This window comes from Genypterus blacodes, unplaced genomic scaffold (genome assembly GCF_046128005.1).
Source record: "Genypterus blacodes isolate CSIRO-AG114 ecotype Tasmania unplaced genomic scaffold, CSIRO-AGI_Gbla_v1 ptg000120l_1, whole genome shotgun sequence".
NCBI classification, from domain to species: Eukaryota; Metazoa; Chordata; class Actinopteri; order Ophidiiformes; family Ophidiidae; genus Genypterus; species Genypterus blacodes.
The window spans coordinates 1,141,079-1,158,271 of record NW_027466923.1 but is presented as its reverse complement, the minus strand read 5'-3'; the positions used below and the strand labels follow the sequence as shown (position 1 = coordinate 1,158,271).

The following is a 17,193-nucleotide window of genomic DNA, read 5'->3' as shown; positions in this document are numbered from 1 at the left end:
GGCTCTTAGAGATAACAACTCTACCTCCACCTGTGCACATCATGAAGGCCTGCCTCACTCTCTAGCTCCATCTCCATCTATCTCACATGCGCACTGACAAAATGCACGCAACTAAAATAAAAGTAGGATACAATGCATTTGTTTGGCAGAGTCACATTATTCAAGGCCATTTGTGGGCTTAGTGCAGTGTGTTACAGACGGACAGACGACATTTGTTAAACACAATGGAAGTAAAAGTTCGAAGTGACTTTGAGAACAGATGAAAAGGAAATGGTGACAGAAAGCAAAATGGGAATATTAAAGCAGAGTAGTGTCACAGAGCAGCCATGGCGCTCCCCAGTGACCAGCCCTCCCATCCACTTCTATAATTGCATTTCTGCTAAATGTGTTTTCCTTCCCCTTGCTAAGAGGGCTGAGCGGAGCCGAGCAGGGTTGACCCCAGTGCAGCCAGGACTGCCACCAGACCACCGACACCATTATAACTCTCCCACCACATTCAACATCATTCTTTGATCATCTTAGCTGCTGAGGACTCGGCTTTGATGTCGCTTCTGTTCATCATTCAGCTTAGGATAAGGCAAGTCCACATTTTTTCTTTGTTCCTCTGTGTTGAACCTTTCAGACCTGAAGGTTTTGACAGCTTTTCATCCTCTGTGAGTTTTCTTGGAAGTGACATGTCACCGTAGTAACACAGACTACCTGTACATTTGCTCAATAGCAAGCGGCAAAGCCTCCCTGGACCACTGACATGTTGCATATCCTTCCTATCATCTTGGGAATCTATCCTTCCTCTGGCTGCCTCACTCGATTTTTCCATCCCCACTTCTGCATTCCACATGTAGTGCTCTGGAATCTCAATATACAGTTATTGCCGTGCCTCAAGGTCACTGGTGTTTAGCTTGAGGAAGCCCAGCAATGTAGTCTCTTAGGCTCCAGCCAGGGCATTTACATGGCCGTCTTGTATTCTGTTGTTCTCCAGTGATCATCAGGAGCATCGATCGTCCTGCCATTGATGAACCTGGATATCTCATCTTTGACTTCAATGGTGACAATATCGATGTCATCTCCCTTATGGTCATATTTGTGGAGGTACATGAGGAAAGGTGTCTTCTTCTAAATTAGTCTGATTAGACTAGATTTTAAGGACAATTGCCGCAAGGAACTGTCACACATTCCTATTCACACACAGCTTCTCAGCAACCCATGGACAGGACAGTAGCAGAACATTTCCTGCGTTACGACACCAAGACATAGAGCTTTGTTTCAACGATAAACAGCTCGTCTGAAGTGATCTCATATTTAAAAGATGGCAGAGCTTTCACCTCTTCAATTTATAGAATAGATATGATTCTTGTGAATTAATCAATGCATCGTCTCCCTGGCATTGATAACATCCACACATGTACTCTACTTCAGAGTAACTGACAAGTGCAATAACATCAGTTTGTGTTAAAAAAAAGTTTTGTGTCTGTGTACCTCTGAATCCTCCTTCCAGTAACGCTGTGGCTCTGATCCTCTTCTGCCCCGCCCACTCATACTCCTCAAAGCCCCGTCCATTCTCGCCATCCATGTCTGCTAAATCGTCATCGCCCAAGGCACCCTCGCGCTACACACACACACACAGACAGGGACAGATTTAGTTGGGGCAAAAACACAAACTCATACTGCTTAAACTGTGTGTCAATGAAGTTCAGTAACAAAAAGTTGATGGAAATGCAGGACTATAAGAGAAATGGCAAGAAAGAATACCTGTACAGTGTTTCATTTGTATTTGTACAGATGCTAGTGACTTTGTTGGTGAGGTATACCTGTGATGTACCGCACCATGAGCAGCTGTGATCAGTGACCAAACTGCGACCCAAACATCCCAAGGACAACATTGGCAACACATAATCCAATTTTAATAACATTGCTGAGGTGTATGTCATATTCTTATTCAATTTTTGCGCCGTCCTACCATAAATAGTCACACTTCGGTTCTGAAAACAGCTTGGCATGGTGCGGCACCATACTGGAACAGCTCGAGTGCAGTGGTAAAAGAGAGAGATTAATGTTCCAGCTAGTGTCGGTGATCGTCGGTCAGTGAGGTGAGACAGGAGGAGGTGTGATTAGTTATCATGTGTCCACTAAAGAAAGAGTGTGATTGGTTAGTATCTGGAGGAATTAAATGCTAGCCACGATGCCATTGGAGACCAGCCACAACCTGAGAAGCTACCAGTGGCTGACAGATGCTTATGAGGTTCCATAACCAGACATATACTTTATTTAGGGCTACAGCTACAGCCAGCAAAGTCAATCTGGACCTCATCTACGCAAACTACACTTGTGATCGGTCAGCATCCACTTCAACTGGTGTAACCACATCATATGGGATAAACCACGGATTTAAGCTTTCTACATAAAAGGTTGCACATCATTAAGAGATTAATGTAAACAACTGTGGCTTGAAAATACATCCATCAGAATGTGCCGCTGGTATATTGATTTTTTAAAAAGCTAACAAAATGAGTGTTACTTATATTTATCAGGCAAAAAAGGCCCCCAAAAAACAAGACCATCTTTACATGCAAATACTTCTGTGTGTTGACTTCTGTGCCGTCCTTTATCAGGTCAGGGCAGTGAGGCTTTCCCATATGATGTGGATGCACGGCTGCCATCTCCAGGAAATAGAAACTTCGATGGGAACTACAATTACTACTGGTCGGTATCTACAGGAGGGTGAAAAGGTGACTAGACGAAGTAAAGAGGTGACTGATCAGCATCTACAGGAAGAGAAAGTCTGGAAGGCTGTCCAGCTGGCAGTAGGTGGGGTCTGGGCCCAGATTGTACTACCTGGATCAGGCATTGTTCCACATGTCTACTCATCTCCTCCTCGCTCCCAGCCAATGGGGCGCTGCACAGCGGACATACCTGGCCCCCCTCCTCTGGCTTCCTCCTCTTCATCTTCCCTATACGTGCTAGAAATGGTGGAGGTGGGGAAACAAAGGGAGAGATAAAAAAGAAAGATAGGTTAGCATGTACAGCTTCACACTAATTGCATATTTTTGCCTTTTTGGTTGACAAGTCTCCCCTTATGATGTGACAGAGCAATCTTTCCTCCACCCTCTCAGTCTATTTCCTTTTCTGGTCCTATGCCTGTCACGGCTAACCTCCACATACACACTTAATTAGAAATTTAACAGAGCAGAACAGCCACCATTGCGCCCCGAGTCTCTGTCGTTTTTTCTTAACTGCAAATGGCGCGCGGGGACATTAATTTTTAGCTGGCTGGGAAAGCAGTGAAGGCCAAGAGAGACTGTGACAAGGGATAGAGGGAGAGGATGAGGTGAAGGAGGAGGATAAAGGGAGGACAGAAGGCAACATGCCATAACTGCAGGGGGAGAAGATGGAGGGAGAGTGGCTGGGAGGGTTAAAAAGAGAAACTGCCTCCTCCTCCTCCGTGGAGATTCTCCCCTGACACTAATCGAGGGGAGCGTTGTTAAATAGAGAAAGGAAAGTGCTGCTAATTAGGTCCGGCAGGGATCTCTAGACCCCGACCATTACGCTCCCCTTGAGAATGATTCCTGCTTCCACATGAGGGCAGAGAGAAAGTAATGGAGGGCGAAGTTTAAACTAAGTCTTCATTGGGCTCTTGTCAAGGGGGAGTCACTGGAGTGTGTGGCAACAGTAAAGGTACAACAATAGATGTACATTATACAGTTATGTAAATATGAAAAACACAAATCGTTAACAATATACAGAAGACACTAGCTTTTCCTGGTTCATACTCCTTTAGTTACCCCAGAGTATTAAAAGTTTAGTATTCGCATAAAATTTAAGCGTGAAAAGATCATTTTTAAGATGGAAGGTGAATTGTGGCGGTAGATTAATTGTCATCCAAGTTGGAGTCTGTGTTAAGATTTTCTGTGTTTGTCTGTTTAGTATTATAGACAAAAAGGGGCAATGAAACCACATTGCTTCTGTTGTCGAGCCACCAGACAGAAGCCTGAAACTAATTCAGCTTCACGTCTGGAGATAAAATAAGCCAGGGACCATGACGGCTAAAGCTGGGCAGACATTGTTCAAGTTTAACCACACTTTTAACCCATTGTGGGTGTTCCTGAATCTATGAGGTAATGTGAAGGGGTCCATCAAGCAAGTGGATGGAATTCTGTAATGTCTGAAATTTGTTATTTACTATGATTTTGAGGACAGAGGAAGACTGTAAGTCCTCTGATCAGATGCCACATATCACTGAAATGCCCTTTTTCATTAATATCCTCAGAACATTAAATTGTATGAAGAGATTTATGTCTTTCAATAGTTATATATTGCCCTATATCCTCCTTCTCTGGTTTCTGTTTTGCCTTTTGTAGAGCCCTCTGTCACTATCAGTAATTGATGCTACATACATATACACCTTACTTTCTATTAGACAATTAGACAACTTTTACTTACCTTTAACCTAACCTCATCCTATACTTTAGTGACATTAATCTGATAGCTGTACTATTGCCAGTTTAATGACAACTAGAATAATCCTTTAAATATATTGGGACTATTCAGACTGGTAGGACTGTACTAAAAACATTTACAATTGTAGTGATACAAACTGAATTGAATGTCCAGATATGTTAATATAAGCTGAAGGAATTAACTTCTACTTTCATTTGCACATGGCTTAGTTAAGTAAATTTAAGTAAATATATGCTTGCTCTCAAATTCACAGAATTAAAACTGAACCAGCGCAATAAAGGATACTAATTACTTAATATTAAGTTTGACATAACACTGAAAAGCACAACACAAATACAAATATGGGGCTTAAGGAGTTTTGAAGGGGGAAAACCCGAGGTCACCTGAACATGAAGTTATGTCACATTCTATTTCCAATTTTATCATTGAAAATAGTGTTAAATCCTTCTTGGTACAAGATACATTCCCCCCCAGAGAGACCATGATCAGTCTACAGGTAATATCAGTGTTAACTCATATCAGCGCCATCATTCAAGCATTACTGGGTTAATCATCACACAGATACATACATACCATTCAATCTTGTTTGCCTGTTTGCTCGAACTCGTAAAAACGTCTGTAAACAGAGAAAAGAAAGCGGAGGAAAAATACGTTATACTGTGAAGAAACCTTACATTGCATTTGAATGAATAAATGGAGGCTGTCCGAGTCAGATTGTTTTGGATATGAAAGTCTTGACTGCTCAAACTGGGGGAGTGTAAACAATTAAACGTACTTCTCTGTTGTTTTCCACCTCCTCCATATCTTTCCAAACTCACAGCTTCTCCCAAAAGTCTCTGACACAAACTATAGATTCTCTTTTCGCCAAAAACATGACTTCACACTTTTTAATTCACACGGATGGAAAAGGATTCAATGTCGCGCTTGTATCGGTTAACAGAACTCGTTTCGGGCGCCATGTTGGCTTGTTTTGGTCACGTGACTGCAGAGGTTGGACCTCGGGAGACGTCATGTGTTGCTCCTACAAATGGCCGCTAGGGGGAAGCCGCGGTGTTCAGCTCAGAGAGAGAAGAGGAGAGGAGATGTGAAAGAGAAGTAAACTATTTATATTTGTTTTGTATTTAAATCTCATATGTATCACTTTGGATAAAAGCATTTTCCAAAGGACCAAATGTAAATACAAGTTAGCAAATGCAAACTTACTACATCTAGAGACTCTATGTATTAGTAGAAGGGAAATGTTAATAAAACACCATGACCGATATTTTGCAAGCACCATTCCCCCTCTTTTCTAAATTGAACATCCTTCTTATGCAGCTGTGGTGCACAATGAAACTACAAATTCATCCACACGCTTTGAGGGACATTTAGGGTCGTGGGTAGCCCAGAAGGCCTTGCATCATTAAAACAATGACCTCATCTTTACAAACATGGTGTTTTGGAATGAATTAAAGGAAGTGAGCTTCTTTGTTCTTCTGCTCATGCAGCTCAGGCCTGCTGGGATTTCAACCTGTGTGTCCTGGGCTGACTAAAACATCACAGTATTTGACACAGCAGTTTTGGCCTCTCAAGAGAAGAAAAGAGTAGCGAAGAGAGGAAAGAAAGGGAGGAGGGAACAAAAAAGAGGTGAAAGAAAAGAAAGAAAGAAACATTTTATGAAAGTTAAGGGAAGGAGAAGAGAACAGAGGAAAAGACAAGAGAAGAGAATGAGAGGAGAGAAGAAGAACAAGATGGAGAGCTTGGACAAATTCTTCCATTACACCAGGTTTCAGCGTAGTAAAAAGAATCACCATTGACTTAATCATTTGTATAATATAAGGTGATTTCAGCAGTTTCACTTAATGAGAAAATCTACTTTATCGCCATCAGGCCTTTATGAGCTGTGTCATCCTAAACGTATGGATGGAACGTCGACATGGACTTAATCGTTCTTATTTTATGGTGAAAGGGGGAAACCCACTTAACCTAGTGATGCATCAGCAGCAGAAGAATTAGCAGAACAAACTTTGATAAATAGGAAAGATAAAAGCAGTCAGGGTGGATTTAAAGGTATAGATCGAGATTTAGGGAGAAGGGCCTGTTGGAGGAGCAAGGACATCAAAATCTACCTGAATCATCTCCTGCTTTCTTACATAAAACAAATCTGTAAGAACTACACAAACCTCTGCCAAACATTTCTGTCTAACTTGCTAACGCCCCACATTTGACTTTCATAATCTGATTCATTGACCATAAAACCTCCGCTTAGTAACTTGAATGACATCTGTAGCATTTGGATTTGGAGATATTAATGGACATTGATCATTCAGTAATGGAGAAAGTGTTCTGGATGGAGCCCTGTAGCACCATCAACACAATTTCATCTAGATGATGGTGGTTGTTGCATATTTGTAGCCTCTTGGCTGAGACAGGGGCGTGGCTTAGGATAGTCGACTGGGCGTGTAAGAATTGGAAGGTTCCTGGTTCAATTCCAGGCTCCATCTAAAGAGCCTATCAAAGTGTTGTTTAGCAAGAGGCTAAACCCCTAAGATAAGTTAGGAGCTGCTGTTTTGGTTCTTGATTCTTTGCTCTCCTACGCCTCAGTCATTTTCACATATGTGTGTGTGGATGGTTGCCTTGTTCTATCATCTTCTAAATAAAACATTTCCAGTTGAAATGTTCATGTAAATGGAACTGCTTAGGAAGAAGGATGGGTGTTAAGAAGGAGTCCAGAACCTCCTTAGCCAATCTTTGCAATTTCATAAAATTCACGAGATAGGAAGAGTCAATCAAAACCTCTGTGTTTGTTTGAGTGTGTGTGACCTGGTATCTGTCGGAGTGGTGGGCGTCTTCGGACGACAGGGGTGAGACTATGGGAGACTCCCCCTCACGTTTGATGTGGACCGACAACAGCATCGACTGGAAAAAGGGAGACAGAGAGACAGACAGGGGAAGAAAGAGAGGAATACTGTAAATAAAATGTCTTCAAAGAGAGAAGAGAGGAGAGCAGAACTGAATTTATTTTGGAAATATAGAGAGGATTCACCTCTATTTTCTAACTTTACATCTCTATCACAGATGTGTTTGTTTACCCTTGGAGAATTTCACCATGTTATGCTGAGAAACCACACGTCACCGATGAAGACAGTAACTGGTCCGACATTGTCGATAAAATCCCTTTCACTGATTGCGGTGAACGTTTTACGAGACGTTAAGAGGAGTTAGGGACGAAAACGGAGTGAAAAGAGGGGATGAGGTTAGAACGAGGAGGAGAGAGCACCATGAAGGATAAACACCTTCGATATTACAGAACCCTGTCTGTCCATAAATCTGTCTCACAACGTTTTGTAGATGCACCCTCTCTCCCTCTTTCTCCTCCTTCCTCTCATACACACCTTAAACAACTTCATCTTCTGACACATACTGACAAAGTCAACCCAGTTACAACAACAACTCAAAGAAACCAAAGAGAAAGAAGAAAAGAGGACCATTTTTTTACTAGGCTTATTCTCCTCTAGCAGTGCATGTGTGTGTGTGTGTGTGTTTCCGTGTGTGTGTTGTGCCGTGCTGCTTTTTTTACAAGGCGGCTATGAAATATTTCTATTTACAGTCATCTCCTATTAATCAAGTGGAAAGGGGCAGAGCAGAGGCTTAAGTGCTCGACAGCAGTAATCTAATAATAATATGTGAGAAATGACCAACCTCCAGAGCTGCCACTGTAAATTGGACATTATGCATGGTGCCTTTATGCCTGTGTGTGTGTGTGTGGTCTTTTTTTCTTTTTTTTAACTATGTTTAAAAAGGTCAAGAATCATTTACCTGAGGCCTTTGTGGGAATATGTTTCCATTTTATCATTAGCGTGTGACATTTAAGTGTATCCTGCTCACAGATTAGCAATGAGAAATCTTTCACGGAAATTTATATTAAACCAAGCAACCAAATCAACCCAGTGGCACAGTGGTTAGCAAAAAAGGGGTCCCGGGTTTGAATCCCATGTTTGGAGAAGTTCTGTCTGTGGGGTTCTGCATGTTGCATGAATGTGGGGTTCTCCCGTGGGTTTCCTATAGGTGGTCTAGTATCTCCCACTATTGAAACATGTTCTTAGGTAAATAATGCTTCTTCCATTGCCCTTAACCAATAGATCTGATCTGCAGCTGTACCCCAATGTGCTGACTTGCAGACTCAAGGAGTGCATAGGAAGAATGCGTAAATCAGGTGTCACCATGCTTAAATTAAGTCCTGGAGCGAGAATACTGTAAGTCTGCCTCCAAGTGCACACATTTACTATGGGTTTTGCAGGGCTTTTACAGACGGTAACAAGACAAATACTGTTTGTTCATATATACTAACGTGCCACACCAGGGGTTTGCGCTGGTAAAATGAGAGAAAAAGCCTCCTCCGTAAAATGTGTGTGTTTGGGTTCATGCATATGCATTTCAGGCCATTCTGATGTTAAGCTGCAAAGAAATGGGAGGGAGGATATTTATGCATATACAGTAGCTAGCTACGGCTGATTTATCATGGCTGGTCACCATTGCGGCAACGGCATTGTGTCTATGATTTAACATCTTTGAAAAGGAGGCGTTCTTCTTTGCGGCCCTAGATTGTAGGCGTAGCAGCTGTCATTCTTAGGAGCAGAAAGTGTTTCTGCTGCTGCTGCCTCTTTGTCATTCCATTTTGTTTTGAACAGTTTTGGGAAGGTTAATCAGAAAAAGTCATCCCTTACAATTTCTTACGACTCATTAACTTGGAAATGCGCAATGGAATGGCATTCAAAGTATGAGTCCAAGTGTCTTTGGCATATTTGGAATATTTGCATATGCATGTGTGGAATATGACAAGAAAAGTAGTGTGTGTGTGTGTGTGTGTGTGTGTGTGTGTGTGTGTGTGTGTGTGTGTGTATGGTCCAATCTATGGCTATCACATGTTTTTCCTCTAACCCAGTGGCTTGAGAGTGTCAGGGAGCACATGATGTGGGCTGAGCACCCGCTAAGGAGTCAGGGTTAATCTCAGTTGTAGCAGGGGTGCGAGGTGCATACCAGACACAGGCCCTCTCCATTCTCTGTGTCCGACCGCTGAATACTAAACAACAGCAGTGAGATGCGTGGTCACGGCTCAGGATGAAGGCCTGCGCTCACCTCGCAACCCCGATCTGTCTGCCTCTCTCGAGAAGGAGCCCACCCACTCGGCTGTGAGTGCTGCTCAAAGCCCTGGTCAGCACCAAAAGGTGTGGGCGAGTGAAAATGGATCCCCAAATTAATTTGGAGCACGTTGGGTGTATTTTTCTTTGAGTTTTGCAGTATGACCCTTACCTTACCTTCACTACCTTCACTTTTTCCTGATCACAAATGAAATGTTCACTGCATTTTAGGACAATGGAGGAAACATAACAGTCCCAAAGCTCATGTCCCTTGTGTCCTCCTGCTTCTTTCCTCCCCTTGTCTCCTGTCCTCCTCCTCACAGTTCACCCTATAAATGGAGGCGAGCATAAGAGGCCTTTGCCCCATTGTTCTCTTCTCCCTCCAGTATGTACAGTATACATTTGATCAGGTCCATCCTTTTGCTCCAGCTTATTAAAAGTCCACTGAAATGTGACGAGGACTTTTCTATTAAATCCACCATCCAGAGGCAATGTTAGGATGAGAAAAGGTCTTTGTAGCTTTTAAAAGGTCTCAGTCTGGCAGCAAGTGGTGTGGTTAGAGCAATGGGAGCTGTGGATTAGTGTAGGGCAGACACCGTAAGGGAGTCATGAATCTGTCTTACTGCGGTTTGTCATTATCTGTCTCTTTCTTCTCATTTTCTTCCTCCTGTTTCTTTCTGTCTGCCCGGGTCTCTCTCTTTATCTAATTGGGGAAATCACAGTACAGTGCATTTCGGCCTTGCTCACAAGAGACTGGCTGTGTATGTGCGTGTGTGTGTGTGTGTGAGTATGTGCCGCTACAGCTGATTTCCTCTTAGTGTAGCAGAGGAAAGCAGAGGCATTGCTTGAAAGCTCTGAAGGTTGGATGGTGCCACAGTAGAACTAGTGACCAAAAGTAATGTGTGCAGATGTAAAAGCCTTCCCTGGTAAGATAGAAGCCTTGTATTGAACAAGAATAAAGCGATGATGCTTGTTAAGGTAATAATAGATAAATGTACGTGTCATTTCTATACGTATATTATTTAACAATGCCTGTTTAGAAATGATATTTGTCTCACCTTGGGAGTTCCTGGAGTGACTATTCCGTCCTTGGGTGATTGGTTCTTACTGCAGGAGAGACAGACAACAAAAGAGGTTTTAGTGCACCGATTCTGTTTTTCTGCCTCTGGTGTGTGTGTGTGTGTGACATGTTTTGCATTCTTGACGGACAAAGCCTGGGCTCAGGTTGGAGAGAAAATCATAGAAGGTCAAGAAATTACACGACGAAACACAAGAGAAAATGTATCTGTATGTATATTAGAAGTTGGTTCAAAGAGTCAGATTCCCTCTCTCGCGCTCTCTCTCTTTCTCTCCTGTGACTTTCACCTTAGCACGGAGAGAAAGCATTCTCTGAGCTTCCTGTTCTGACAGGCTTGACGTTGACAAAGCGAGACGTCATTGTCATGTTTGCTTTGAGACCCTGTTATCACTTCAGACTCCCTCTGACACACACACACACACACACACACACACACACACACACACACACACACACACACACACACACACACAGACAGACTGATAGGCATTTCCATAGAATTGCAAGGAAATATGCTAGAAACTAAGTTGAGCTTTACAAATACAGTATGATAAAAACAATTTGATATTATTTATTAAGGGGATGGATAAATGGAATAAGCTTCTTAATTGAGATTATATTATCAAATACAGGACTATAATAGAGGACAAGAAAAATACTGTATAATAATAAATAGGAGAGAGAGGAAGGAATGGATGAGGAGATGCAGGGATGTAAGTGTGGAAGAAGAATAGAGGAGAGGGGAAGGAGGGTTGACATTTAGTACATGTGTTTTTGCAAGTGTGTCTGTGTGTGTGTTTCTGTGCGTTTCTGTGTGTGTGCGCGTGCGTGTAAGAAGAGAGAATAAACATCGGTGACACAGTCAACCTGCTGTGTAATGCAACCAAATCTGCCAACCCTTCCACTGTTCTCTCCTTTCTCGCCTCTATCTGTCTCTTGTCCCCGTCTCGCTCTCTCTCTTTCCCTCCATCTCTCTCACTTTTATTCATTATCCGGGAATGTCTGCGGCGGCATCAACAACAGCAGCCGCCTCTACCTGCTTGTTGACAGTGTCAAACCGCGACAAGAAAAAGAGGGAGAGAGAAAAGGACAGCGGTTGCATGCGTGCCACGATGGGAGAAAATTGCCACAATGACAGAGGGGGAGACAGAGAGATAAAAAGGCGACTGAAAGGCAAAAAGAAAGAGGTAGATGAAGATGAAATGAGAGGCGAGTGAGAGCTGTGGTGGAGGAGGAAGGCCGGGCGAGCGAAAGAAAGCGAGATGGAGCGAGGGAAAGATGAAAGCAGACAGAAAACAGGAGAGAGAGAGGGAGTGATGAGAGAGTTGGGGAGCTATCGCCTTTCTCCTCTCAGCTTCATGTGTTTGCCCGCGTCTATGAATTTTTGATGTGGAAGGGTTATGTGGCTGGAAATTCCAGCTGCCTGGCATGTCAAAGCCACCGGGAGAGTTCGGAAATGAGCAACACGGCAAAGGGGAAACAAACACACACAGACAGACAGGCGGAAGAGGAGGAGAGGGATGAAAGACATGAGAGGGTGCAAGACCCGAAGCGATTTAGAATGTGTTGGAGTAATGAGGCATGTGTGTGTGTGAGGAGGAGAAGGAGGAGGAGGAGGAGGAGGAGGAGGAGGAGACAAGGTGGCAGGTGAGGGCAAACGCACACTTCAGACAAACTTGTTTTTATTCTGGCACGTTTTGCCACCGTATCAGACATACACGTTGTCCAAAGCTTTTCCCTTAGACAGTGATGTCACCAGCAGCCTCTTTGCACCAACAGGAGTCAGGCTGAACAAGCAGGGGTGTAGCATCGGGACAGGGATGGGAGGCATTTGCCTTCCTCAGTGAAGGAACTATAACTGACCAGAAAGAGTGAAGGACTTCATCACAGCCATGAAGAACAGATCACAGGCAACTGTGTCCGTAGAAACAGAAACGCATGACCAAGCTGGAAGTGCGGTTGCAGGGGAGAAGGCAACACAAATGAACTTAACTTATTGGAGGGGCAAGATGCTGTTGGTGTTAAAGTGGGCGGGGCTATACTTCTATCAAGCTCCTTTTTCTTTACATCACCGTCAAATTATGAGATATATGATTCCTTGCTTATAATCTTGTGGAGTGAACAAAAATGCACATAGGGCACAAAACTTCTGGAACAACATACCTCCTTCAAGGCATGATTGATTCCTAAATGTACATCCTGTATGTGTGAGTCCGTGTGCCCACATGTTTGTGTGTATGTGGTGAGACTCCCATACTCATACACAAACTGTGAATCAGGAGCCAATGACACTGAGAGCGAAAAAGGAGAAAAGACTTCTTCAGCTTACGGTCACAAGAGTAGACAGGCTGAATCAAACACACATAAACACAGACAGACACACACAGACACGCACACAACACACACAATGGGGACAGAACAAAGGGGTGCAGAGAAACAAAATCACTAAGAACAGATATTCATAGACCAGTCAGATGTGGTAAACACTCCTCACACACACGCGCACGCACACACACACACACACACACACACACACACACACACACACACACACACAGCTCTTTTGTTCAGTGAGCGCTGCTCATCATTAAGGCAGATTTACTACAAATTGGACCAAATTCCCACTGTCACTTTTAATGACGGCTGCTTCATGCAGAGAACCAGAGAGAGGGAGAGACATGTGTGTGTGCGTGTGTGTGTGTAATATAGAATGAGGCTGGTTTTGTAATATAACGCTAGGAGAAATATACAGAAACACACTGACATGTTTCCTTCCTCCACTTTCTCTGATTCCACTAGATACTAAACTGTTTCTATGTACAGGTTTCTGTTGTCATGATTGCACACACACACACACACACACACACACACACACACACACACCATGTAAAGGAAACCACTGATTCTATTAATTTCAGCTGAGAGGTTGTGATGTGTACATCACAAGGACAAAACACACGCTGTGTGTGTGTGTGTGTGTGTGTGTGTGTGTGTGTGTGTGTGTGTGTGTGTGTGTGTGTGTGTGTGTGTGTGTATGGGGGGGGGATTTCTTTCACTCTAGCTTTTCAATTTCTCCATGCATCCTGATTTCCTTTCTGTCTATCCCTCGGTGTGTGCGTGTGTATGTGTGTGTGTGTTGGGGCTGTTAGTGGTGAGCAGCTAAATCAACCAACCATGACGTTAGCCACCGTCCCTTCTCACCCTGGGATGACGCCGTTTCCTTAAATAACCACCCGCACGTGTGTGTATTTGTGTGTCAATCCCTCACAGGCTACACAGTATCTGGGGTCCCAGAGGGAAGGACAGACTACTAACCTTTATTAATTATTGAAAGGCGTACACGCACACACACACACACACACACACACACACGCACACACACACACACACACACACACACACACACACACGTTGGTTGGATGACCCTCAGAGAGAGCTCCCATCTATTCTATTCTATTCTAATGTAGTCTATCAAAACATAGCTTGTTATTGATTGAATGAAGTTGATATTCATTTACATCATTTATCATTTCCTCCCCTATCTCTCTTCCTCATGTATCCCTCTGTCACCTCTTCACTCACTTCATTCTTTCGTATTGTATTCATTGGGATGAAATTAAAAATGCTGAAATCAGTTTGTGGCGAACCGACGCAGAAACACGGCGAAGGTTTGAGGATGAGGAGGAGAGAGAGAGAGAGTGCAGGACAGAGGGAGAGGTGGATAAAGGCAAAGGAGGAGGGGGTTAAGGAAATAATGAGGGAGAACAGAGGAGGAGGAGATGAAAGAGGAGGATAGAGGGATGGAAAGATACAAAAACAGAGGAGAAGAATGGAGGAGAGGAGAGGAGGACGGGTGGAGGGAGGGAGGGAGGGAGGGAGGGAGGGGTCAGAGGTGTAAACGAGGGTAAATGAAGTGTGATTTCCACACAGGGTGATGCTGTCTGTTGCCCTGCTCCTCAGGGTTAATGGGGGCTATCATAAACCTGGGCTGCTTAGGTGGACACCGGGTCACACACAAGCACTTCCACACACAAGTATGTACACAAACACAAGAACACACACCCGCACACACACACACACACACAGGTGAAATATGGATTCTAATGGTTGTGTCCCATCGTTAAAAGGGCTCGGAGTTGATTTATCCGTCGTAAAACTGCTCGGGCGACTGCATGGAGGAGAAGAAGGGTGTCGCTGTGAACCTAAGGTCGCAGGTTTGAATCCTAATCCCTGTAGGAAACACTTAGCATTACGTCGACGGCACGGCTCTGCCTTTTATGGTGATTTATGGCGCCAAAATCTCTATTTAGAGGGAGCAGCAGTCAGTGAATGTGACACGAAGCTCAGTTATTTATCTGCTTCAGTCAGATTCAGCAAAAACGTCCTTTTTTACAAGATCTCTAGGTGTTCGGTTTAGCTTTAAGGTTCCATTACTACATAACTTGAGAAACATAACGTGATGGTTACTATATATGTGGGTAAGAATAGAGAGTGTGTGTGTGTGTGTGTGTGTGTGTGTGTGTGAGTTCCCAACCTGAGACATATGGCTGTTAGCCTCTCCATCTCCGTCTCCATGTGTTCCTGCAGCTCTCCGGGCCGGAGCAGGACCTGGCAGATGGGACAGACCGGAGCTTGACTGTCATACAGAGACATCTTCTTTTTACCTGGAGACACAGAGGAGAGACATCAGTGAGACTGGATGGGACAGACAAGGTGTCAGACACACAAACACAGACCTCTTTACTGCCCTGACTGTATTTGGTTGGCCCACATTTGACTTTATCTGAGGGAAAAATACATAAATAACTAACTTTGCCACTTCAGAGTCAGAGTCAGAACAGCAAGCACTCAAGGACACTTCAGCAGCCTGTCTGTCTGCCAGCACCAAAGACAGTTACCCAAGTACAGAGCCTGGACACATTAAAGCTCTAAATACTTGAGACACACACACACAGAAGGACCACTTTGTTGCCCAGTCTCCAGTATGTAATGTCGGAGGTGTGAGCTTTAAAGCAGTGTAACCATAGATGAGGTAATGCTGTATATAGTCTGCCAAACACTACCTCACTTCATTGTCCTTGATCAGCAGGGCACAGGGTGGAGCCCACCTGTACTGTGTGTGTGTGTGTGTGTGTGTGTGTGTGTGTGTGTGTGTGTGCATGTATGTGTGTACTGTGTGTGTCTCATTGTGCGTATTGGAATGTGTGCATCTGTGTGTGTGCATGTGAAAGTACACATCCTACCTTTCATTCCATCTGACTCAGCTAAAAATATCAGCTATTAAAGAATCTCAGGTCTTTATGTCGGAGGAGACTTCCTGCTCTCCTGCATTTAGCCAATAAAATTAGCTTTCTTAAGTCCTGGGACAATAGGCTCCGCCTCAGCCAGGATATCCTGTTTAGACTGCTTGTCACCACGGTAACAAGAGGCCAGGTGGAGTCCCCATCTGTCTAGTCTTTGGTCAACCTCTCTCTCTCTCTCTCTCTCTCTCTCTCTCTCTCTCTCTCTCTTTATATATATATCGGCCTATTTCTCTAACACACACACAGACACACACACACACACACACACACACACACACACACAAACAAGCCTCAGGAGACACGTATCTTTGCTCACATATTGGAACAGATCAGTTTCCTGCATGTGGCGCTAGTACACATGCATACACACACACAGGTACCACACAATCCAACACACACACGCACACATGCACACACACACACACACTGTCCTGCTCTCTCACCCTGAGAGCGTGTGTGTGCATACTGGCCTCCCATTCCCCGACACCAATACTTAACTGAGCTCACACTACTGGACACAATAAGTGACTTTGAGAAATAGGTAATTGATTATTCTCCCTCTCTATTCCCCCCTCCCCCCTCCCCCCTCTCTCTCTCTCTCTCTCTCTCTCTCCCCCCCTCTCTCTTGGTTCATCCATTTCTAATTTTCTTCTCCTGACATTCATTTATTTGTTTAATTCTCTTCCTCCTTATTCCACCGCCCGTCTCCTGTTTCATTATTTTATTACTAACCTACCTTTCCTCTCACATCTTTCTTTCTTTCTTTTCTGCTTTATTATCTCGCCTCTCTCTCTCGCCCTCTCTCCTTCTCTCCCTCTTCTTTCCTCTCCTCCCCCCCCTACCTCCCCTTCACTGCTTTGACAAGATAATTTGAGTCGTGCTGAAGCCATCGCCATCCACCACAGCAAACAAAGAAAGATCCAATCCCTGTCTGCAGCCCATGGAGCTCTATTACGCAGACAAACACACAGCTAGAGGACATACGCACACACACACACACACACACACAGAAATCTGTCCTTTGTAATATGTTATAGTTTGGTTTTCTAAAGAGTTGTTTTTTAAAGTAAATGTTTCTCCTGAACATTCTGATATTTAAATGTTTAGTTTGTGAGCGTTCTGTGTTTGTGTCCTGTGCTGTAGCCGACCAATCAAAAGAGAGCCTTGTTTGGGTAAATTGGTCGGTTTTCACTCAGTTGGCACAGCAGCCCTAAAGCTAAGGACAGTAGAAGTGGAT

At 43.8% G+C, this 17,193-nt stretch overlaps 1 protein-coding gene across 2 annotated transcripts in view; it reads right to left on the bottom strand.

Annotated features, from left to right (window-relative positions):
* Window positions 1-17,193, bottom strand: part of rnf220a (ring finger protein 220a) — a 126,879-nt gene that overhangs the window by 18,279 nt on the left and 91,407 nt on the right. The window contains exons 2-7 of one of the 2 annotated variants that reach the window (XM_076162246.1): window positions 15,188-15,317; window positions 10,634-10,682; window positions 7,258-7,353; window positions 5,029-5,071; window positions 2,911-2,957; window positions 1,477-1,606 (exon numbers count right to left, since the gene is read on the bottom strand). In XM_076162246.1, the coding sequence (XP_076018361.1) occupies window positions 1,477-1,606; window positions 2,911-2,957; window positions 5,029-5,071; window positions 7,258-7,353; window positions 10,634-10,682; window positions 15,188-15,317 (495 nt within the window). Of the gene's footprint in view, window positions 1-1,476; window positions 1,607-2,832; window positions 2,958-5,028; window positions 5,072-5,230; window positions 5,429-7,257; window positions 7,354-10,633; window positions 10,683-15,187; window positions 15,318-17,193 lie in introns of those variants that run through there. The other variant, XM_076162245.1, reaches the window with a different exon arrangement.